This window comes from Lagopus muta, chromosome 5, assembly GCF_023343835.1.
Source record: "Lagopus muta isolate bLagMut1 chromosome 5, bLagMut1 primary, whole genome shotgun sequence".
NCBI classification, from domain to species: Eukaryota; Metazoa; Chordata; class Aves; order Galliformes; family Phasianidae; genus Lagopus; species Lagopus muta.
Window position 1 is genome coordinate 10,658,238 of NC_064437.1, and position 25,559 is coordinate 10,683,796.

General features: G+C 39.0%; 1 protein-coding gene across 4 annotated transcripts in view; it reads left to right on the plus strand.

Annotated features, from left to right (window-relative positions):
- The window catches only part of ST6GALNAC3 (ST6 N-acetylgalactosaminide alpha-2,6-sialyltransferase 3), a 202,055-nt gene extending 193,373 nt beyond the window's left edge, over positions 1-8,682 (plus strand). For all 4 annotated transcript variants that reach the window (XM_048947223.1, XM_048947221.1, XM_048947224.1 and 1 more), the window contains exon 5: positions 1,246-8,682. In XM_048947223.1, the coding sequence (XP_048803180.1) occupies positions 1,246-1,432 (187 nt within the window). In that variant the 3' untranslated portion in view covers positions 1,433-8,682. The remainder of the gene's footprint in view (positions 1-1,245) is intronic.
- The last annotated feature ends 16,877 nt before the right edge of the window (positions 8,683-25,559 follow it).

The window sequence follows — 25,559 nt, forward strand, 5'->3', positions numbered from 1 at the left end:
CTAAAGAAGAAATACTAATGTGCTAGTTCTCAGTATGCCAACTGCACCTGAAAATGAAAGATACTGATTACCCTGGATTGTTACCTGAAATTACATTTTACCACCATTGAGCAACCTACTTGAACTTTCTAGTTTATATATGGCTTGTTTGGAGTAGTAGGGGGTTTCTAATTAGATAATAAAACAAGTCCTGCAGGCTTTATCACAGTAAACTGACATAAATTCCAACCAACTACTGTTAGTGACCTTACAGTGACAATGGATTAATTCTATTGTCAGAAGTATAACTATAAACACTATTTTTAAAAGTCCAAGTTAAATGCTTGAACCTACAGTATAAGGCAGCAAATATAAAATGAAACAATTCCTCATTCATAAAAGCAGGAAATGTCATAAACAATAAATGATGTTAATCTAAGCCTATTTTTCTGCACCCAGGCTGGTTCGTGTCCCGCATATAATCAGTGCAGAGGGTCCCCAGCTCCTAGAGTAAGGTCATGCAGACCCTCACTTCGTATTCTGCATCACTCCAGTGTGGCAGTCATTCCAGTAGACCAGCTCCCAGAAAAGGCATTTGAGTCACAGCTGTTTAATTAGGATATCATAAGTGCAGAGAGAGACTTTTTAGAATTTGCAGATCCCACTGACTGAGTCATCCAGATGGAATGAACATATGTTGCTCTTTGTTTATGAAAACACACTAGGTGCCCTGAGATGAGGAGTGACAGAACTGAAGTTGTCCTCGCTGAGTTCAGCTGAGCTGCCACTGCCAGGATGTAAAACCACTTAATGCTGTGGATAACACTTAAGTCTGTTGACAGCAGATAAGGTTGGGTTTCCTCAAAGCTGCGGTTCTGCCTGCATCACCTACTTGGAGTGTAGTTGATTCTAACTACCTTATTCATCCAGTCCAAGGGCCAGTTTCAATATTTTGAACTACTCAATGAATACACTTCAGGAATGGAGCTTTGTGGACTTATAGTTCCTCATGGCCAAACTAAATATGTAACACCCAGAAGAGCTGTCCCCTCAGCTTCTTGCAGACTGATAACACCAGCAGTATGCTGAGAGGTGCACTTAGCTTCTGTTTCTAAAGTACAATTCATACAAACTGTGCCATAATTAAAGCCCTTAGAGAAGGAGCTGAAGTGCCAATAAATGGGAAGGATTTCAGTTAATTCAGGTGCAGTATATATTAATGATGTTCTTGGAAATGATTCTTAAGTCTTTCTTTTCTTTCCCTAGGTCAGAAGGCTTTCGCAAAGTTCCCTACCATTATTACGAGCCAGGAAGAGATGAGTGTGAAGAATACTTTCTGCATGAAAATGCTCCATATGGAGGCCATAGGTTTATCACAGAAAAGAAAGTATTTGCTAAATGGGCCAAGAAACACACAATAATATTTACACACCCCAACTGGACGGTATCTTGATACTGGTTTTCTTAACTCCCCCTGAATAGCATAATATTACAAAATTGTGTCCGTTTACAATAATTTTGCTTACATCTGGCAGGCTTTTTTCAGCCTGGATAACAGTAAATTAAAACCAGGAGACAAAGTGGGTGATGGTTCAGCTGTTAAGCAAAGTTAACCAAACTGTGGAAGGCAGACACATTGCTTGTTATTTCTAAGGGTTTTTCTCCATCCAATGCACTTTATGCTTTAACTGGATTTTTCTTCAGTAGTTAAAAAGAGATGAGATTTCCTGTATTTGCAGATGTACACAGGGGACTTGGTTGTCCTTTAAAACTTGTCCATCACCTTAGTTAATCAAAATTAATATCTGCGGCTCAACTGCCGTTCCAAAAGTACTGCAGAAATAGTTTCACTTGTGGTATTAGCTGGAATTTCCCACAAAGGAAATATGAAGAAATATACGGACTTCCAAAGTCTAGTTGTCTTTTCTGTGAGTGAGCAAATGTTAAAAAACATCTCAATACTGTCACGTGCAGCTTGGGTATGTGCTAAAATTAGAGATGAGCTAAACGTGGTTCTTAAACTGCACACAGTTCTCTCATCAGAAAATATTACTTGCTCAAGGTTCTGGGTTAATTCATACCTTCTAAAATGCAGCTTCATTCCATCCTGATCAGTCTGTACCATCTTGGATGATGTGTTTTATGTTTTTTGAAAGTGCTATCCAACAGTTTTGCTCCAGCAGTGTGGAACTGGGCTCTCTTTTATAGCCCACACTGAACCTTTTGTTGGTGTAACTAACCTGCTGTCAGTATCCAAGCTGGTTAGAGTAACGCTGTCACATGAGCATCTCCATTTTCTCCAGTTATGCCTCTGAATTGCTCCAACATCCAAAGGCAGTATTGACAGTATTTCCTTCTAGCCACCGTAATTTATCTTTCCAGCTTCTCCATCTTTAAAAATGGGGATGATACCATCTACCTCACAAGGGAGTTGTGAGGATTAATATGAATCCATAAAGCACACTGCTGATAAAGATTGCTACGGTGCATTCATTCTTACCACAAAAACAATGGTACCTGTCATTTATTCTTGTCCGTTGGGTATTTGAAGAAAGTGATGGCATGTCTGGATCTGATGGCAGATTGCTCTGTGTGTCCTTCTTCCTACTGAGGATAATTTGTAATACTAAGCTCCCCTAGCTGCATTGCTTCAGATGGAGTTGAAAGAACTCACCACTTTGTATTATCTACACATCAAGAAGCAGTTCAAGGATTTTAAAATATACTCATCTCTAGTTGAAACATGCATTTCCAAGCTTACTCTCACAGAAAGTTTTCAACTGCAGCAGATTCATTTGTAATATGACCATGAATTTTATTTAAACGGTATTTAAATGAATGCTTTAAGTTTAGAATGTGTCCTAAGAGTATTTTAACATCTGGAATGTGAGATTCAACACTGTAATAGCCAATACTGTGAACACTTGAAAGAATTACGTGTGGAACACAACACACAGGGTTTACTCACTACTTTAACATTAACCAATAGGAAACTTTGTATGCTTTTGTAAATCATGAAAAGGGGAAAGTAAAAAAGATATTTTTACATGTAAGTATTTGTATACTATTTCCTACTGTATATTTGTACATATAAATCTATATTTTATATGTTCATGACATATGTATATTCTCATCATCAGCTGCAACTCTTTGAGGATGGGAACAAAATCTCTTTACCAGTTTCCCTCCTTCTGACCGTTGGTTTCTTCTTCATGTTAGGTGATGCTAAGCTATAAAGCCTCTTGCCCTTTGTGTTTTCTCCTGTAAATGTAACTTACTGATTTTATTTTTAATATAGCTTATCTTTCACTGTTTAGTGCCGTAAGTGTTCGTGCTGGATGCCAAAGGCTGGGGCCATTGTTAAAATTGCAGATAAATATCTATATCGAAATACAGACTCTGTCCCAGACCTATGTGACTTGATGTCTCATCTGCCTGCTTGGAAGAAGAGAACAATGATGTTTTCCTACTCCCTGACTGACTGACTTTCTTGTAAGCTCTTGAGACAGATACTGAGATTTGCAATGTATTGCATTTGTATACTGCCTTGTAGAAGAGATGCTTAACGTATCTGAAGGTTACAGGCAATGCTCTAATATAAAAATAGTACTTTTAAAGTGGCTGCTTCTTGTCCCTGGAGTTTAAAACCAATCATAGTCTAATATACCGCAGGATAAAATCCGGTGGTGAAAGGGTCATGGATGCATGAAGGGTTGTAGTAGTAAAAGACAGCGAGCTAGATTTATTGTTATATACATATTCATCTTTCCAGTTCAGATGGATGGCTGGATAGACAGAAATCTAATAAAGAAATTGTAATGCAGGATTTGAAAAAAGCAAGGCGCGCAGAATTAGGAGCAATGTCCCACATTTTGTACAGGGAAACATGGAGCAATCTAAACCCCCCTGTGGGAAGAGGGGCTGAAAAGTCAATCTGGACTTGGATTTAGAAAGTGTTTGGGCAAAGTGAATGATACAAAGAAAGTGCTGCATAGGGAGTGCAGTTGGGCTGAACAGACTTACATGGGAAGCATTCTCACAAAGTGTAGACTTTCTCTTGAGGAGACACAGTGTAAGAATTCTGCCTGAGTTACATTCACCTGCAAGGCAGTTTTTAAGCCTGAGAAAATTTTTAAGGCAGTTACAGCTTGTCAGTACATTGTAAACTGAGTTTCGTGCTACAGCTCTTTGTAGAATGCTTGCATGCAGTATGAAGTAACATCTTGTGCTACGAGTATCTAAGAAAAATATAGCTCTAGGAACAGTAAAACATACAGCAAAATTGAGAAGATCATTACAGTGTGGTTGTCACAAACCAAAAGTAAAAGTGTTGCTCCCTGTTTGTAGAGGGGCTTGGATTTGTGGTGAGAGATCTGCTTTTAGAACCACTGCGTCAGACTTCATTAACAGTACAGTAAATGAACATCGGTTCCATTATTTAAATGAGCCTGTCTTTAGCATAAACTAAACACATATTTGCATGATTTTTATTGTATGATTAAGGAACTGTGACCACTGTGTTGAAGATGATTCTACAAAGAAATGACTTTGTAGAAATTTGTTACAAATCAGCACTGTGGTACTGAAGAAAAAATTTCACTGCTTGGCTGTATGATAAGAGATCTTGATTCACCTTCTGAGAGCAGTTAAGACATCAGCTAAGAATCATTTATTAATTCTTTAAAGTAAAGCCTACTACAGTTTACCTGAATGTAATCAGTTCCTAATTGCTTATTCATTCAAGCAGTCCTGTTTTAATGAACTAGTTATGAGTATGGAACAAGCAGGGAGTTTACCTTAAGTTTTCAAAATAGATCTTCACTTTGTTGCTATTAGAGGAATACTTACAAATAATTTGGTGTTTATTTATTTTTTTTTTTCCATTAGTCAGCTAAGTCGTCACCAGATGTTTCTTCCATAATTTAGTTGACTGTTCAAAATACTTTTTAAAAAATATTTTTTTTTCTCAGCTTGCCATAGCCTTCATCTTACTAAAAGTTTAAATTTTAATACATTTCATGTTGCATTACCTTCTGATTTTATTTTTCAGAAAAAGAAGTTTTGAATAGGAGCAGAAATTTTCTTCTATCTTTTTGATCAGCTGATTACCAATTCACAGTTAATTAACTGAATTAAGAAGAAAAAACATCTGGAATTTCTTTTCCAAAACAATGTAGCAAAAATAACGTCAACCTTTTCATCCCCAGAAGATGTCCAGATCACTTCCCTCTGCTTCTATCAAGGCCTCTTAGCAGAAGGAAAATGGCAGTTTCCAGCCAAATTCCCTTCCCATCTGGGCTGGGAGACTCCATCTGCAGAGTCCTTGTATCAGGTACATCAGTAAGCAGGAAGGATTGAGGAAAAGTCCTACTGAGGAGCAGATATGTTCCAACTTCTAAAAAATGCCCCCAAAATTCTTCAAGAGAGGAGTATCCCTTGATCTCTCCTGCAAGTATTTTTCCAGATGTTCTGTTTCTCTGAATGCCTTTAGCTCTAGATTTGCTCCACTCTCTCTGATGGTAATTACCACCAAGGAGAAAATGCCCTTGCAGGAAAAGGCAGAGGAATGTTGTGTGTTGTCAAAATTTCTGTATGAGAAACACCACAGATGAAGAAGTCAGCCTGTTACTATTTGAATTGTGAGTTAAAGACTCACTGATTTAAGCATTTCTGAGGACTGACTTCAAAACTGACAGAAATCATTTTGGCAAGTTCAGATAGTGAGTAGTGCACCAATCCCAGTACAATTTTTGCACTTCTGAGTACTCTGGTAAGCAGTTTTTCTGTGAAGATAGTGATGTTAAGGAGGAGACCATCCAACACTTGGAGGTTTAGACAGAAGTGTGGTCGTACACAAAGGCAGCCAGCCAGCAGATCACAAGTTCTCAAATAGAAGAAATGTCCAGGTAGGTAAAATTTATGAAGTCATCACTCATGAATTATAACTGGATGGTGCCCTTACTTACTTGATGCTTAAATGTTGCTGACAGATTTTTTTCAGTATGTGGTTCAGAAAGAGCATACATATTTAGAGGCTCTGTGTTTGGGCTTGAGCAAGTCTGAGATTTGTTTATGATGAACCTGAAGGTACCCTGCAGAGTGGAACCCTGGTGTCAGTGCCACAGGACTACAGAGAAGTCTCTGCGGTCATTGCCATGTGCAGCGTACGTCAGGAAATGGTGAATTTACTAAAAAAGAACTGTTTTTCCTGACTAGGCATAGTTAGCTCTTTTGAGCAGAAAGTGTTTCATTTTCAGCAGATGTGTCTCATTCTGTTCCTTCGTTCCTAAGAGGGTACAGAGGACTGTGACTTAACCATGGGGGAGTGAATAATGATATGGTGAATAGTCAGCCACCGGGTTCATGTACATTTCTCTGGGTATTTTTGGTGTATAGCTAATGACACAGAGAAAAACAAGCTTTTTGTAAGTTTTGTATTGCATAATGCACAGAAGTCTCTTGTGTTTGTTCTGCGCTAGAGCCTCTAGGCAAACCCTCCAGAAACAAAGTGAAGGAGAAAGACACCATTTTTCCCCAGCGAAAGATAAGGCTTCTGTGGAAAACATAATAATCTGTGTGGCATCCCTGGCTTCTCTCCCCCAGCTTTTGTAGGCTCATGCAGTCCCACTGCATGACGTGCACTCTCCAGTTGATTTGCACAGCATGAAGTTTGCTCTGTTCTCACCTTCTGTGGGAATGGCAGAGTACTGGTGCTGACCCAGGTCTGAGGAGCAGCGGGCTCTGTCAAGTTGCTTGGGGCACGGTCTCAACTCAGGTGCTGAACTCAGTTTCTTTAAACTAGGTGGGAAAGAGATCACTGGGTTTTGTTAGTTTTTTGCAAGGTTAACTCAAAAGGAGTCACCATTTCATGAGTGTTTTAAACAGCTGATTTTACTTTTTTTTTCTTTCTTGCTGCTGTTTCTGGGAATTCAGGCAGATATGCAGCTGTCAGCACCTGCCACTGCTGTCCTGATTTACTGGCCCTGTACTGTAAAGTTGAACTAATGCATGTTCTTACCATGTATTATGCATGACAGCATGTTATGTATTTTATTCCAGCACTATAATAAATAATGTAAGTTGTGTGTAGACTTAGTTTAAGCAGCAGAAGTAGGTTTTTTTGTTGTTGTTTTTTGTTTCTTTTTGGGTTTTTTTTTTGTGGGTTGTTTTTTTTTCACATCATGTGCCATCCAGAGCACTTTGCTGGAGCTCTGTGAGTGCCATTAGCAGCAGGCAGTATACAAATTGCTGAAGCCAGTCAGGAAACATTTACTATTAAAATATCAGAAATAGTTAAACTTGCTTTTGTGAATGTACTACACTGCTCACAGCCACAATTTTGTGATCTGCTATAAGAAAAACCTCATGTCTAAGTGTAACCAAATGACTTTATTTACATGGCTTGCACTGAGGTGTTGGCAGGGCAGCAATTACAAGTTTTGGGAATCTATGGAATCTCTCTAAAGTAACTCTACATGCACAAGAGTAACTAAGAAACCTGTAGTTCTTTCATAACGCTGCTGAAAATAGTAGTTCAGGAGACGCACAGAGAGAAAAATGTTGTGCTCACAGTTCTTCTGACTGTTCATCTATTCCCTCCTCACTCAGACACTCATAGATCTGCAAACATGAAGAGTGTCTACAGGGAAAGCCTTTTTTCCAGACAGTGGTGAGACAGAACAAAGAAGACTAATCTCTTACATGGCAAATATAAGCTATAGTACTTGTTGTTTCATGTTACTTTGTGTATTTTCAAAGCCTGTGTCTACATTAGCAAGAAATGAGCTCAGCTGGATAAGTTCTGTAGCCTGAAACTGCTAGTGCTAAGTACTTGATGCCCACATCATACAGTTTGTGCCTACGGGCTGAATGCAACTTGACTGGAGCACATCTTGTAGTTTACTGGAAATCAAATCCACATTCTGATGACCACTCCAAGACGTAAAGCAAACCTTACAAAGTGGTGCCACTGCAGTGTGCTGCCCCACAGGAAAGTGAAGGTCCTACAATTCCATCTTTCAGCTAAATAAAAGCCCTTCCCACCTCCCCCAGCCCCCTTAGGCTTTCCATGGATTACCTCTACTCATATGCATTTTCCTTTGATATATGAGATCATGTGAGATGAGAGATCCTGACTCCTCCCAAGATAGCATCCAAGCCAGGAACGTGGTATAGGACTATGTATCCCAGTCTGGATGCAACAGGGAAAGTTTGATGAAGAGTCAGTCCTGATTCCACTTGTTGATGTGGTTTTACCATGCATTAGTAAGTATCCTTTTCTATTTTTTAGTATACTGCAATCCCCTCAAATACCCTCGTAAATTTTCCCAGATTTTTTTTTCTTGTGGCCTTGCAGTTACGTAAGTATATGTGTGTATGTGTGCATGTACATACAGGATACAAGCATTCTTCTGTTGTTACACAATTGCTACTATATGTTCCTTGACTTGGAGGTTCTTTCTATGCTACTTATTACATGTGGTTTTGGTTGCCTTTTTGTAGTGCTAACGAGAGCATTCATAGTAGGTAGCGCTGTAAACTTAGAAAGATTTCATACTGTTTATACTCACTGTAAATATTTTGCTAATTGTTTTGCTACGTGACACTTAGTTTTTTGCTCCCATTTGGAGAATGTGCTTCTATGTACTTGAAAATTGTGCCTGGGATATTCTAAAATACAAATAAATGTACACAGTTTTCCAATCCCTCCTGGTGGATATTTTGATCTTTTATCTGACATAATATATAACAGTTTTGTGCTAAGCACTTTTATTCCCACTGATTTGTGTGCCATTGCAATCATACCTGACAGTTCACTGAACTCAGAGAAGCCAAAATCTTTGTTCTGGAAAGTATTGTGTAGCTTGGTCCCAAAGTAATGCATCCTATTTATTTCCTTGGAAACTGCAACAGCTACAAGAGAGAATAATTATTTGATAGAGCAAAGTCTCAGTACAAAACACTACTCTTCAACTTAGTCACCATCATTAGCTGTGCATTTTTGTCTGAGATGGGCAAGAGCCTGCATGCCGTGCTTGTAAAAATCCTTATGGAAGTGGCCTTCTGTCACTGCTGACATGCAACACTCACTGCCTCACTGTGCTGACATCCACAATACTTTTAGAGAAGTTCCCAAATAATCTGCTGCATGCGAACATGAATTATGCCTTTGACATCTGTCCCCAAAAAATCTTGTAATTCTGGGAAACACAACCTAGAAATGTAAGAACTTATGTTTTTGCTTCTGTGTGTAGAAGTGCATTCCTAGAGAATACATCCTCCGAGCACTTCCTCAGACTGAAGCACTTTGAGAAGTCAGGTCATTCAAACCCTTGATGGACAATCACTACGCGCTCAACACACTTCTACTAGCACTGGCATATATAATGCAGCCATTGTGACCATCTAATCTGAGGCTTGATTCTGGTACTCAATTTCCATCCTAACATAGAAGATATGGCATAAAAATGTTTCTTTTAGAAATTGTGCTATTTCATAAGCCACCACAATGAGGGGAAGGAAAGAGAATTTTTGTGGCAAGATTAAAATTAAATAAAGGGAAGAAATGCCATCCACATGCTCAGCTTTGAGGGTCCTTCAAATTTGATACGCTGCCACGGGGCTGATTAAGAACTTGTGTGTTATTTTCTGAAGGGACTGTTACAGTATATTCTGAATATACGTATCTACGTATCTGGAAAATAATTGAATTATATATACACAAAACCAACTGTCCTGCATAGGGAAAGGTTGAAATGGATCCCTCATACTGTTAGTGCACATCCACAGCTCACTGTGAAATGGTTCTGTTATTTTCCAGATATACTGGAACATACATATGTGTATATGTGGATGTGCACTAACAGTACGAGGGATCCATTTCAACCTTTCCCTATGCAGGACAGTTGGTTTTGTGTGTTGCTCTTGAAGTGTATTCATAACTAACAGTAGTGGCATAGAATGAGAATAATAATTTATTGAATTGTTTGTCACTGAACCAGATACTAAGGTAAAGAATTGTGTAATAATTGAATTATTCCTATTAGATATTTTCGAACCCTTATGGAACAGCCAGCCTGTATGCCTGAAGTTTTTGTTCCCGTGGCTTCACACATGGATCTTACTTCATTTGTTCATGCCAGATGTCCCACTAATCTTTTGTCAACTAGAGTCAGTGATGTGTTCTTTTTTATTCCTGACCAATCCCCTTGATGACTGAGTCTTCTGCTAATATTTCATTTTTCTTCCTAATTGTTGATAAAAATACTAACTAGAGTATGCCCAGAAAGCTGTTCCAACTGGATACCAATTCTGTGACCATTCCCCTTCTAAATATACATTTTGAAATGTCAGTTAACCAATTTTTAGCTCACTTACTGTGTTTTGTATTATCATGGTTTCTTAACTCAACTGTAATGAATTCTACATCAAACGTCATATAGAATCAAAATATCTCAATAGTGTTGTGTTTTGCTTGTAGTCACAACTGGAAAAAAAACAAAAGACAACAAATGTGTCTGACAGAACCTATTTTCCATATTGTACCTAGAGTGGCACTTAACATATTTCTCTTCTTTAATTAGTTAGTTATTCGGCCCCCTGTCAGCCATGCTATTACTTTACTCCAGATCAATTTCAGCCCAACAGGCCTGTAATTATCTACGTCAGTAAGTTTATCCTCCTTAAACTTTAATGCAACATAAGTTCTCTCCACCTTTCTGGAACTTTCCCAATTACTCCAAGACAGTAATAACAGCACAGATTCTTCAGTCAGCTCTTTAAAATCACTTGGCTAAAAGTAATCTGAAGTTTCCTATGCAAATCTCATTTCAGTAGCTTCCATCCTTGCTTTTCCATGTATTTTTTTGCATGGTAATTCATCATCATCCTCATAGAGCATTACTAATTGTCTGTCTTTTCCTTAAATACCAAACACAAATACTTATTGAACTCTATTTTCTTGCCTTCATTATTCTTAACAAATCTTCCAAGTTAATCTGATAAAGATCTGGTACCGTTGTCAGGATTCCTAAGGTATTTGAAAAATATTGTCCTTAATCCTCTGACCATAAATTTCTTCTAACAACTCGTCTATCCTTATCAGAGGAATTATTTATGCAGTTCCCTACTTCTATTCTGTGTTCAGTGTTAACAACTTTCTTTCTTCATTGCATTGATTTACAATTACATAGAGACTTTCATTAACCTTTTGCAATAGACCTTTTTTTTTTTTTTTTAATGCATACAGCTTTCTTTCCTAATTTTTTCAGATACTTAATAAAATATTTGTATTTTCCAATTATTGACCAGTTCTCTCTCCCAGCTGATTCTCCTTTATAATCATTTTCAGTTCGGTAGAATGACTGCACCATCCATACTACTGTTGGGTTTCATTCTCTGTGCCTGTTTGAGAGCAAAGAGCAAGGAAGCTATCATTGAGACAGCTAATAGTTCTTTTATCAAGCTCTCTGGTCTCACAATAAGTCCACCTTTTTGGAGATTTTCACTTTTGGTTTAAGAAATGTTCATATATAATGTTCAAAAATTCTACAGAGAAGTACCAACACCATGAAACTTTAAGCATATGTCAGGAAGACTGAAATCTTAGATGATAGCACAGCTTTTTGCTCCTACACATTAGAGAAGGTGCTAAGGCACCCAGTCATCCTACTCTCTTCTATGATTTGGTGATTTGCAGATAGCAGCTACAATTCCATTTTGGTTTTTAAGTGTTAAGAATACTGATCCATTGCATGCAAAATCATTTGCTTCTGAGCTGTCAGTGTCCTGAAAACAGACTATATCTTTTTTACTGTAGAGTTCAGCACTTCTTTCCATTTTGCCTCCTTGAACAAAACAAGTTATAACCAACCATTGATTCTTAAGTTCCACTTATGCAGTTCTTCCCATCTGTTTCCAATAATACCAGCTACACTTAATTAAAAATTAGGTAATTCTGATTCCTTTCCCTTTTTTACCCAGACTCTTCAGTATTGCTTTATAGAAGATCTACTCATCCTTGAGTAATTTTACTTTTATCTTGGTTTCATGCTGAATGAGGATTTTTTGTTTTGCTTCAATTCTCCTGTGAGCACTCATTTTCAGCCTCTTCCCTCACAGGCTGTTTGCCTTTTCACCGAACAGGAGACAACCCAAACTACGCCATCCTTTCTCCTGCCACAAAAGACAGATGTGCCATGTTCAGACTTATTTCATTGTATCCTGTCTTCCTTTATTTGCCAAGCAAGGATAATATCCTAGAGGATTTTGCAGACATTCTTCTTCTTTAACAACATGCAGGGTTCCCTTGAATCCAGGCTGCAAGAATGCTGTACTTTTATCTATTTTTCCTTCACAAAGCAGTCTTTCCCCAAATTGGTTTGGCTACATGTTATCATTAACTACCCTTTTATGAAAAGCAGCTTCCATCTTTGGATGATTCCAAAATTTGGGGTGGAGAATGGGAAATAGGGGACAGCTATCCTGTATTCAGATGAAAATGTAGGCTGTTTTAACATACCTGCCTGGTTACTTCTTTTTACTGCTGCATGGAAAAGTCAGAGTTCCACGGCCATCCCAGTCTCAGGGCTAGCAGCTTCCATCTCTCCTCCGGCAGAATTTGTGAACTAGAGAGTCTAAGCTCTCAGCTAGTGTATAAAGTGAGCAGAGGAACTGTCAAAAAATGAAACATTAAGAATGAACTTGTTTTGTCAGAAGATTGATCAAGTTCTGTGCCTTTCTATGGGAGATTTAAATGACAACCAACTAGCATTCTTCACTGGAAAAAGCAAAACATTCTACCAGAGAATTGCTGATTAACTCTTCTCCTGTCCAGGGAAGAGCTATCTAAAGTAATTGGCTTTGACAGGTGAGGTCTGTCCTCATCTTGGCAGAGCAGATAAGGTTCTGGTTACAACACATCTGGGTAGACTTACACAGCTTTTTAATTACAACAAAAGCATTCATCACAAATGCCTTGTAAACTCAGTATCAACAGTGTTTGGGCTGCAGATGCTTGGCTGTGGGGTTTGATGACTTATCTGTTTAATAGATGTGATAAAACATTGCCATGCATTCTGTGACCAACTCTGCCTTCAACTCATTCTTGCAGTGTCTGTAGTTCAAGAAGGCTACTCAGGCTATGAAATTAAGCTATTAAATCCATTTGATCCCACTATACATTGACTTTTTTTTTTTTTTTTTTTTTTTTTTTTTGGCCAGCACTTCAAAAAAACATGCTCAGACCTGATGCTGTGCAAGCTGCATTTCTTCATCATCCCAGTGACACGACTGAAGAAAGGCATGAAGGCATTTGATGAATGGTGATGTCACCTAGCACAAAGTCCGACTGCTTCCTTGCCCCATGTATTGGTACAAGGAAAACAGCTATAAAAACTTGTCACCTGAAGATAGTGTAGCAGTAGAACTGAAAATGCTCTAATATCTAACTTTATAGGCTATGCTTTCATGTTATAGCATAATCCCTTGCTATATACTCTTGCTGGCTGTGAATTAACAGAACAGGTTGGTACGCAAACAATACAGCGTTTGTTACATTTTTGCAAGGGAAAACATGAAGCGCATTGACAGATCATAGCCTCATACCTCTTCTTTAACTAATTTCTATAGCCTGTACTGCAGATGGCAGGTTGAGTTACATGGAATTATGAATCACTTTTGGTATTGTGTTGATTAATTCTCTCTCCCTCTCTCTCTCTGACATTCTAAGAATTTCATGCACTAAAAGGTCATAGGTCACGTTGCTGCCCTGCACAGTTTTTTCTGAAAATGTAGAAAGAATGGGAGACTGCAGATTTAACTTGGCTAGCTAGCTGAAAGCTGTATGTAGTAAGCACTGAGATAAAGTAATTGTGGTGGTAATTGCTATGATAATTCTATTTTTTGGTATTTCTTAATGCTATCTGTAAAAAATCAGGTTTTTTCATCAGTACTTCAAAGATTCTTTCCAAAAAAAAAATGAAGTAGACTGACAAAGAGAAGACTTTCTGAAAGCTCAACTTCAATTGCATGAAAAGAAGCAGCAGGAATTTAAGAAAGGCAGAGGAAAGAGTGAATATTTAAGTTAAGGACACTGAGCCACTGCATCCCAGCTCTTTTTTGCTGTATTTCTCATTGGCATCAATAATGGAATGTACTCAAAGCTTGATATTAGACTCAAGACTTGTTCTTCCTATCTGACTGCAACCAGGAGTGCAGCAAACAGAGCAAGCCAACAGGGCGTGGAGCATCAGTCAGGATATGGCACATTAATTTGTGGGAGAGTTTACAGGTAGTTATTTCCTTTCTTTTTCGAGTAGCAGAGAGGCATATTCAGGAGGTTGATATGAGGCTGGTGTAAGCAGTAAAATTTTGGGCTTCTTGATCATAGGAAGATCTACTCATCCAGGTCTACTGGTGCCTGAAGAGATACCCCTTTCTCAGAGGGAGAAAAAAAAAGGATTTTTGTGCTGATTGATAGGGCTTTAAATTAGATTTGAAAGGGGAAAGAAATGAAATCAGGCCCACCAGTGACGAACTATGGGATGGCATGCCACTTTGTCCTTCTGGACAAAGTATCCAGCATACAACTAGACAAAGATACAATGTGATAAGTGAGCAATTGCTGATGGATTGGGCCCTAAGGGTTTTTGTACATGGGGTTACATTAGACTGGTGGCCAATCATTAGAGGGGTTCCCCAGGACTTCATTTTAGAGCCAGTTCTCTTTCTTCATAAATGACTTGGATATAGGACTAGATGTTATTTTTGAGCAAGTTTGCTGATACAAAACTAGGAGGAGCTGTTGGCTCTGTCAAGGGTGGAAAGGCCTTGCACAGAGATCTAGCCAACCACCAAGGGCACAAAGTTTAACAATAGCAAGAGTTTAACATGAAGTTGCAACTGGAGATGTTTTGGCTGGAAATCAGGAAAAGGTGCTTTACTGAGAGGGTGGACAGGCACTGGAACAGGCCCCACAGGGCAGTGGTCATGGTACCAAGCTTGCTGGAGTTCAAGAAGTGTCTGAACAACTCTTTCAATCATATGGTCTGATTTTGGGATGGTACTATGTGGAGCCTGGAGTTGGAATTGATTATAAGTCCCTTTCAACTCAGGATATTCTATGACCTGCAAGTGGCCAGAAAGGACAGAAAACAGAGGCCAGCCTTTTTCTGATGCTGAAAGCTTTGCTTTAATCTTTCATGACATTTGAAATGGCAACCACACTTAGAGATTTTTCAAGTGTCATAAAGCAGTTTTTCAGAAAAAGGAAAGCCAGGAAGTCAAACTGCATCACTTTTCAAGAGCAGCTTTGCAATTCTTGAAAATTTTAAAGCAGAGTATTAATTTCAGTGCGTTGGTAGTGAATAGGATAATTTAATAGCACCTTCCACACTCAAGTATTTCTTTCCTTGCATAGATTATTAGACAGCAAGGGTTGAGGATGCAAGCCCTGAATCATGAAAGTGCGTATACATACTGAAGAGGTGCTACACTGAATTATAAGCACTGGTAATAGTTTAGGATCCAAAGGGCTGATGACCTCTGCTTTTAAAAACATGTTGTAAAAGTTATCATTCTACAGCAGTGTTTTCTCAACTCTTTATCTCCTAAATGCTTTTGGACACACAGAACATGGGATTAATTATATACTGCAAGCAACAATTCATGAATATTTAACATACTCATTTATACTTAATGAATAAATTTGCATTTTGACAGTGTTATTTAATGTGGTTTAAGGAAATACTGCTCATTACCTTTCAATTTTGTAGATTAGGAGAATGTAATTGGAATGATAAGGTAGGTTTGCACAGTGTCCGTGTGATTGTTCTTAGGGCTTATTTCCACAGATTTTAGTTGCAATGTCTCTGCTTGCTGTGTGCTGGGGGAGGTTTGTGCCTGCACAGCGGGACCTCCAAGCAGGGAGAAGCACTCCCAGCACAGCTGAGGTGTGAAGCAGCACTAAGATGGCCGCCACCGCCCGCAGCCCCCCTTGGGCGGGGCATGGACTGAGAGCTGGGATTTCATTGGAGAAGTGGAATGTCACTCCCCAGATAAGGCAAAGGATTGGCTGTCCGCCATGTGCCTCTTTCTAGGGCAGCAGGATGGGACAAAATGGAGGTTGTGGTGGTCAGGGTTTGCGCTGGTTTTATCCCTGCTCTAGCAGATTCCTGGGATCTGACTTGGGTTCTGTGATGCCTGAGGCCTGCTACAGGTGCATTTATGGCTTGCAGGGCAGCAAGAGTTGTTCTGAAGATGACTTTACAGCAATTTCCACCATGGAGCTGTGCATAGAGCTGCAGGCTGAGGCTCCCAATGGCCCTGGGCATCTTTCTGCCCTTCCCTGCATGCAGGACGTGGCACTCTTGCAGCACTTGTTCCTCAGGCTTGCTGCCAGCCCTGCACCTGATTTTTCTCCTAAAGACCTGGCTCACGTTGGAGCTCACGTTGGAAGAGGAAAAAAATGCTATACATCTTTCAGAAGAACCTCAGACGTGATCTTTGCACACATCAGTGGTTTGAAAGCAACCAAAAGGTAAACAAACAAACACAAAAATTGTTTTATATTCTTGTTTTTTTTTTTTTATTTTATTTTTAAGGCCACCTCATGATGTGGGAGAGGGGAAATGAAGTAGAGGAACAATTTTTTCTTGGTTTTACAGTCAGCAGTCCTGACATGACATTTCTGCCCCATTAAATTCTGTAGGATTTTTCATTTTCTTTAGATTTTAGTAGGGCTAAGTACTTAACCTTTGTATTGAAGTGTCTATGTTTTGCCTTTTAATCATATATTTATGCAAATCAAGTCCTTAGGGCTTAGAAATGAAAATGGCTGAAACAATTAGAAGGTTTAAAATAAAAAAATAAAATAAAATTCCAGGATTTGGATCTTTCTGCACCTGAACACCAGTGTGCACAACAAAATATCGTACAGGTTTCCTGTGTTTAATACCAAAGGGCGGTTTTGTAAAACAGTCTTTTAAATTGCTTACAATTTGTTTCTTTAACAAAGTATATGTATTGTTTCTATTTGTCATTTTGAAGTGCCATATGGTGGCAGATACTAATCCACAATATGTTACCATGGTTCTCTCTGATCGCTCTTGAAAACAAGATAATTACCCAAATGGAGACTTGACCTTTCATTCAGTTTTAATGGACTGTTTTCTGAGCACATTTTTAATCAAAAAGAAGTGCACGAAATGTTGTTGTCAGAGCTGGCTATCTATATCTTGCCTGGGAATGCAGAAATCTTCAGGCCAGAATCAGATGATAGACCAACTGTCTACTCGGCACTCAGAGTAATGATGTCTCAATTCTCACTGGAGTTTCTGGAAGTAGCTTTGATGTTAAACAAAGTTTTGAAATATGAAAGCTGTGTTGATATCCTTCTTCTCTGGACAACAACACATAAGCAAAGCTGGTCTGTCTTTGGCATGCACCTCATCTTCCTCCTTCCCACACAGTACTAATAGAAGTGAATGTACAAGACAGAGCTTGGATATGCATTTTGATGTTCCTGACCTTTAGTTTTTTGTAAGGTGGAATATCTTGATGTCATCTAGCAAGTTAAGAGGCTATGGTTTGTGTCCGCTTTTGTGATGTTATGTTATTGTACGTCTCCATATCAAGAACTATGACTCAGTCTGTCAGTGACTTAATGCGTTTCTATTTTTAACGTATGAAAATAATCAGAGCTCCTGGTGGAATGGAGCAAATCTGAGTGGACTGTCTGCATGTGGTCTCCTTTTTACTTCATAAAGGAAGGCCTGGCAGGCACCGAGGTCAGTAGTGTTTCAGAAGGACGTGCAATAATTCTGTGTGCCTGCAGTTACTGCTGATGGGCTGTGTTGCAGGCAGATGCTATAAGGATCAGCTGCAAAACTGGCAGCTTCTTCTGTTTTGAAAGAAAGTGGGTTTTTTTACTGCTTAGGTTATGGAGTTCTCTTGCTGGTTTGATTTTTGGTTTGTTTGGTTGGTTGGTTTTACAAAAATGGTTGATAACATGTAAGCCAAAGAAATGAATGTTCGTTCTTTTGAGGAAGTTTTTTGATGTGCATTACCCTTTTATTCTGGAATTTGGTAGCCCTCCTGTGTTGTTTTCCACTCCTCCAAATGATTTTTTGTCTGGAACACAGAACAGACCTGGGCTTAGCATACTGCCTTAAACCATTATTGTAATGATAGCAGCAAATACAAAAATTTCTGAGCACTACAGGATTAAACTCAGTGTATTTCCCAAGGTATTTGTTGCTGAATGCATATGCTGCTTGCCTCCATTTTGATAAGGCATGAAAGCAATAGAAGTCCTATCTTTAAGACTTTTCCCACTGGGAAATCTTGAATTTGTGAATATGGTGACAGGTTATATGCATCACAAAACAAAAATGCATAATTGAACAGCAGCGACTGTCTGAAAATAATCCACTGCTCCAAACAGTTGAAGGCCCCAGCATGACAAGTCACCAACTATTAAAATGTTCCTTCTGTGATCAGTCTACATATTAAGTATTAGCTGTGAAGACATGAAAGAAGCAGTGTAATTCCTCATGTGCCGCACATTTTACTGTGCCTAAAATCATGTTTCCTAGGAGCATTACCAGTGTGGGCACATCAGATGCTAGAAGAAGTGGCATCATCCCCCAGTATACTGGTTGCTGAATGTATTTGGCTTCCATGTGGGAACAAACAGAAAGTATGGTTTCCTTATTGGAATAAAAAGATGTTTCAGCTTAGATAGAGCTTCTCGTCTTACTTTAGTGATCCAAATTTATTTACATAATTAAACTCCATATTATTCTGCCTCAAAATGTCTTACCACAAAGATGAGCAAGTGAGTAATCTCTAACATTTCCAGAATTTTAATCCGAAATTTTCGGTTGCTGCTTAACAAATTTTCAAGTTGTATTCAGATACTTAAGAAACCCATACAACATATTTGCTTTGGGTTTTTCCAACCCACATCCAAGTTATACAAAACCAGTACATTCCTCTATTCCTAATGCGTGAGGGATAACTAACATCAAACTCATTGCTTGTGCAAATTGAGCTTAAGGACTGTATTTAATTGAACTCAGAGCCATGTTTCTTCTGTGGGCAAAGAGAGGCAACTTCTGAGGCACAAAAGTCTCTCTCGTTGGAATCCTGTCCCAAGGACCTTGTAGGCCCAATGGAAATATTCCTCTCTGGAGCATTCTTTCTTCTGATACTGTATTTCTTCTTAACAAGATACTGCTCTCATGATAGTGAGAGTACTAAATCTCTTAATAAGAAACTATTTGAATTAATAAGGACATTGCTGTAGAGGACCAGCTTGATTCTATATGCAGAGATTTCTATGGATTGTTCCACAAACACCTTTATTAGGCCTGGACGAATAAATACTCTCGTTACTTATATGAAAGATAATGCAGTAAAAATTTTACTAGTAAATTCTGTGTGTGAATTCAACCTAAAAATGTTGACTTGTGAGCGGCGCAAGTGCTGATACTCTCATTTATTATGAATTAGCTAGATTTGGCCGAGCTTTTGAAGCTGATATGATTGCATTTATTGATCTCGTTTCACTGGTATCAATAAAAGCAAAACAACTTGTTGCCCCAGAAGGCTCTTTGTGCAGTCATCTTCCAGATTCACTTGAAGCTGTTGATTTTGATACTGCAAGCTAAATAATGGGAGTGAATCCATACAAGAAGCTCTTTTTGGTATGATTTCTGTATTTGTTGCCAATGGAAGGACGTAAGCCACAGCCCTATTGCTAATTCTGTGTGAAGTCAGCTTAGCAATGGATTTGTCATTAATATCTACATTTTTCCATTCCTTTAGCTCCAGATTCTGCCATGTCCCTTAAAAGTCTTCCTGCTCTGTGATATCTCTCTCACTGTCTTTTTCTATACTATCCACATCCATTTCTCATGTCCCTGGATGCACTTTTAATAGTAACTTCCGAAGTTAAGCTGGATTCAGAGCTTCTTCCCATATTTTCTACCAGCCTCTGCCCTGCCAGGTGGTTCAAAGAGAATGTTACTTTGTCTGGTTTAGAGTTATGTGCAGATCTCTAGTCCAGTTATTACATCTGTTTTGGCTCACATGTTTGCTGCTACTTCCTCCCAGGTTCTGGGCAAACTGAACAACAAGGACATAATTTGATCCATCCCTGCCTTCCCTGCACTCCAATTGCCAGCAGGGGATCTTTCCTATTAGCTACTTGCTGAGCTTCGTGAAACGAATGCTATCTGAGGCTTTGGCTTTTCAATGAAATTAGTTTTAAATTACCCAGTGAAATCCAAAGTTACTAGGCAGAGGCAGACATGTAAGCGAGCAGAGTGTTGGTAGTCACACAAGCTTTGATTAACTGAGGTTATCAGGCTTAAACAACAGTAAGTGAGAAGATGGAGGCAGTTCTTGTGAAGCTCTTTGTTAACTTTCAGGACTGGCTGCTTGTTACCTCTCTTCTGTCTCTGTGTAACGAGAGATAGAGGGACTGAGAGGTGGCAGCAGATGGATTTCGGTGAAACTGTGGTGGGATTGTATCATGTTTTGCTTTAGATGTCTTATTACATGGGAATTGTTAGTCAGTTGATATTAAGAGGTAATCTCAGTGCCTGGAGGTTTGGAGATGCCTTATTTTGGATGTGTTATAGGAGAAAAATAAATTGTAGGTAAGAACACAAGTGTCCAGGGAGATATTCGCTAATAGAAAACTATGAGAAGAGATTTGGAAAGGTCTGCTTGCTGCTCTGTCTGAACCTCACAGGATCTGGAGGAGAGGAGAGAAAAGAGCAGCTTGACCTTTCTGTGCTGCCCTTATAAGAGGTCAAAGGAATGAAACAATAATGGCAGCCTTCAGTCTTGAAAAGGGCAGCAGAAAAAGAAGGGCAGTGGCAGAATTCAGCTGCTGCTGTATTTACAATTAACATTTGCCGCCGCAATCCCATAACTTTTCACTGAGTAGGAGCCAGGATAAAAGCCACCCCACTTAGTGTCCATTTCACAAAGTGAAATCTAATTAGTAAAATGTTTAAAAGTTAATGAAGAATACACGATGTCAGAAAATATGGTCTAATGAAGAGCAGTCCTCTCATATCAGCACTGTGCTGTCATAAACTCCTACTACATAAGTCATATTTTGGTGTTGATGCTAATAAAGTACTATAAGTAATGGGCCAGGAGGTGTGCTGTGCAAAAGGTCTCGCCATCTCTTTAGAAGTTCAACTGTAATGTTAATGGAGGCTCCCTGTAGACACACGCGCAAGAGCATCTTACTAAATGCTGGGGTTTGCCTTCCAGTTCATATCTGTTTCTCCATAACTTTGGCCAATAATCCTTTGGATTTCACTGAGGTCTCTGGGATGCAAGCACAGTCTTACTTTGGGGCTGTTGCTTTCACGTAGATGCGGTCTAGCTTGTCTGAATTGTCTGAAGAGCACCAGGTAGCACCTGAGTTCCTCATTTTGTAATGAAATACCAAAGTTGGAAGATAAGATTTTGAATGCTGCAGTATTTCCAGAGGAAAATCTCTGAGTCTTAAATTCAATGCCACTTAATATGAGATTTTATTCCTACACTTTGAAATTCCAGTGCCTTCATCTCTGGAGGAGTTTCTAAGGAGCGCTTTGCATCTGTGGGAGATGCACCAGAAATGGAAGGTCTTTGATTTTGCACGTGGAGACTGAATAGTAAATTGTTAAGCCAACAGTCTGACGTAGCCTTGGTTGCATTTTTCATAAGCTTTGAAACAGAGTTGATTTTTCTTAATTTAATAAAGAAGGGCTTTTTGAACATGGGGAAAAAAAAAAAAAAAAAAGTCTTTGGACAAAACCAAACCTCTGGTGGATTTTTTTTTTTTTTTTTTTTTTTGAGGTTTTTTGGTTGTTGGTGTTTGTTTTTTTGTGTGTGGTTTTTTTTTGGTTTTTAAGTATTAGGTGCATCAGCACTGCAGAGAACAAGGCCAGATTGTGTGTGGGAGTACATCAGCATTGCTCCATTGAAGCCAAACAGAGGATCTGTCCCTGAACACTGAGTCCTACAGGGATCTTAGGTAATTTCTTTCTGAGCCTCTGGTACCGTCTGCAAGCCGGTCAATTGCACATGAAGCTTCTTTTTACAGCAAACATTTATGAAAATTGATTTCAAGTGCTTGCTGTGTCAAGATCAAAATACAAGTCATGTCAGACTAGGACATGATCATTATACAGTGATCAGAAACTCTCAAAAACAACGCTAGGAAGGACATTTCTCTGCCATTTTGCTCCATGACTAATTATGTATAACGTATGGCTCTTTTAGAGGGAGCTGCAGGATGATGGGTGTGTGTGACTTGAAGAGAAAGGAACAAAAGGCGGTAGGTGGAAAATGACATTTTTCTTAAAGAAGAAAACGTGAAAGGAAACTCAACCACCAGCAAAGGAACTAGGTGTGATTAGAAGAAAACATACAAAAGTGATCCCTAAAGAGTGGGAAGTAGAAGCTCTTCTCACTTCAGGTGACTGAAAGGTAGGGAGAGAATCAGCTACCATGCTTCTCTAGTGGAGTTATTTATAGCAAAATGCTGAAGGGAAGTGAACATACTGGAGCCTTGCTGTGTAGTAGGTATTAAGGCATAGATAGGGATCTATGACAAAAAGAAAAGACATTTTTACAGCCTTTCCAAGAGCGAGTTCTGTGGCAACTTAACAGTAATCTTGTATTCACCTGTATCAGCTGTCACTGGATCTTATTTCTTAGTTCCCAAATTAGGGTTTCTGAACTAACAGCTGTGTTTAGGGTGAAAATCCTGGAGAAAATCCCAGCATCAGGAGTACCTCCTACATCAAGTGTGCTTGAGTGGATTTGCCTCAGGGAGAAAATCTTGTAACTAATCTTAATTCATACATCGTACCCATTTTACACATTTTGCATCAGAATCGGGCCAGCAGCTGTTAGAGGGAGCCCAAGAAGCGTGCAGTGACAACATGACATTGAGGTGTTTGTAGTCCCAGCCATCAGTCACCCAACCGTGCCCCTGCACTTTGCAGGGACTTGCACGGCAGTTTTACCAAAGCAGCTCTCAGGGCAGCGTAGCCAGAGGTGAGCAGGGGTTAGGACACATGGGAAGCTAAACCAGCACTGAAAACCAGCCTATGTTCTCTCAGGTGTGTTCAGTAGGAACAGAATTAAGCCCTTCATGTTGTGTCATTGTAGAGGCTCCTTCATATCTGAATGTTTTCAGACTGTCTTTATATACTTAAGTATCAGTAACTAGGTTTGTGATATTAGACAGAAAAACATTGTGAAAGCTTTCAGATGTCATTCAGTAGTTAAATTCTGAGAGGTCTTTCTGGGGCATGAGATCTGGAGGTTTCAGGCTGTGTGTGAATAATGTTACTGCGTTAAAGATGATGTCAGGGTTTGTTGTTTTATTCGTTTGATTTTTCTGTTGTTATTTGGTTTGCTCTTTGGATTTTGTTATCTTTAGGTTATTTTTGAATGTCTTAAGGATATATTTTATGAAGAGTGATTTAAAAAAAACCCTGGTGTTTACAGAACTTCTGATGTACCAAGAAACTCAATGGAGTTGATTGTTGTGGGTTTTTTTTCCTCACTGGTTAGTCGAGTATTTGAACAGCTTTATAATTCGGATGGGATATGAATTTGGGAAAAGGGAAACTAGTTGGCTGAATGTATCCCTTTCACTTTTTGAACCCAGCTCCCTTCCCCGAATCAGGTAAAGGTCTTTAGTTAGCACATTTCTTGTTAATGTGTTGTTAACAGATTTTCTCTGGTTTCTTCACTGACTTTCTACTGTGTATAATTAACAATTGAATGGCGTGAATGGATGTCTAAACCGTATGGTATTGTTCCTGTTATTTGAGTGGATGTCGGCTGTGCTTTTAATCAAAAAGTGAGGCTTGCTAGGTTCTGTTAGGGCTTACTTTGCCTGAAGAGAGGAGAGACAACTGCACAAAGGGAAAAGGCAGCTGGAGATACACAGACAAAAGCTACAAAGAGAAGAGCCTTCAGACGCACACGATGTTCTTTTCTCGTGTATCCCTGATACTGGATATGAAATTGTAATGTTCTGCCTATCTGTTGTCATTGCTAACTCTATAATAGCTGTGTTTAATTTACAGATATTTAATTGTTCCCTCTGCAGTGCCCACCAACTTCCTCTTAGCCCTGCTTCTTACAGAGGATGACACAGATGTATTCACTCACAGATAGATATTTCATAGGGTCCATGAAGCAGTGTAAATAAGCCCTCATTGTGCATAATGCTCATCAGAGGAGGAAAGCAGAAAAACCATTTTAACTTATCTCCTATCTCTGAGGCAGGATGAGCACACCATATAGTATATTTTTAAAATTCTTTAACGATGGGCAGTTCATTCCTAAGGGCAGATTCTCACTTGGCATAAATAATATAATTCATTCATTAGTCTTGCTATGCTGATTTTTCACTAAAAATCATCTCCATAATCTTCAGTGTATCATGCTGCATGCTCCTTGCCCGGAATCCCATCACACGGGATGGTCAGATATGACAATGCATGCAGTATAAATAGACAGAGATAGATCTCCACAGAGATCATTTTGAAAGAGCCAGATGGCAACAACCACGTTTATTTTTTTCCCAGCTTCACAAATATGTTTTGCAGTAGGGCTGTGTCTTTTCGTTCCAAATGAACCCAAACAAAAACTCATATATCTTTTTTTTACGTACATTTCAGTTCCTCTGGGAGACATCTGTGGGCCCAATTATACAAAGTCCAAGCACCATTTTACAGATTCACCATCCAGGAAGCGCAGTGACATAACCAGATTGCTTATAATTGTGCTTTTTTAATTGGTATCCTGAAACATTAAAAAAGCCAGGGAGAAGCAAAGTTATTGATATTATGTCCCACATATGCTGCTGCTTTGCATGAGTAAGCCTCTGATTAGCTCTGGGATCCCTTAAAACACATCTTAGTCACCCAAAAATTTGGAGAAAATGTCTGTAGTCAAATTAACACCCACAGTTGTCATTTAGTATTGCTTTGCCTTCTGCTTGCCCTCTTCATGTTCCTTCAACTATTTTGTCAATTTTTCTGTTCTATCTTGGTGTCACTCATAAATTCATATCTTCCTTTTGATACTTCTTATGCACAGGAGACAATAGCTTCCAAATAAAGTCATTACTATGTCTATAACCAACAGAAAACATATCTGTATGTCGTGGAGGTAACATTGCACTCCTGCTTCCATATGGGACCAGCTAAATTGCAGCCATGTTTCTGAGAGCATTGGCCAAACCCTTCTCAAACTCAGCAGCTTGGGGGCCCATGGCCACCATCTCTAGGCACCATTTCCAGTGCCTGACCACGCTTTCAGTGAAGAACCTTTTCCTTATACCCAACCTGCCCATCCCACCGTGCAGCTTCATGCCATTCTATCAGGTCCTAAAGTATATTTAAATCAAATATTTTTAAGGATGCCTTTTCAGTTTTGGTTAATATTTTTTGTGTGATGAAAATTACTATTTAAAGTGCTATAATTCCAGTTTCCCACTGAACTAAAGCTGGTGCTTAGTGTAGAAGCTGGAGGAGACAAATCCAGAT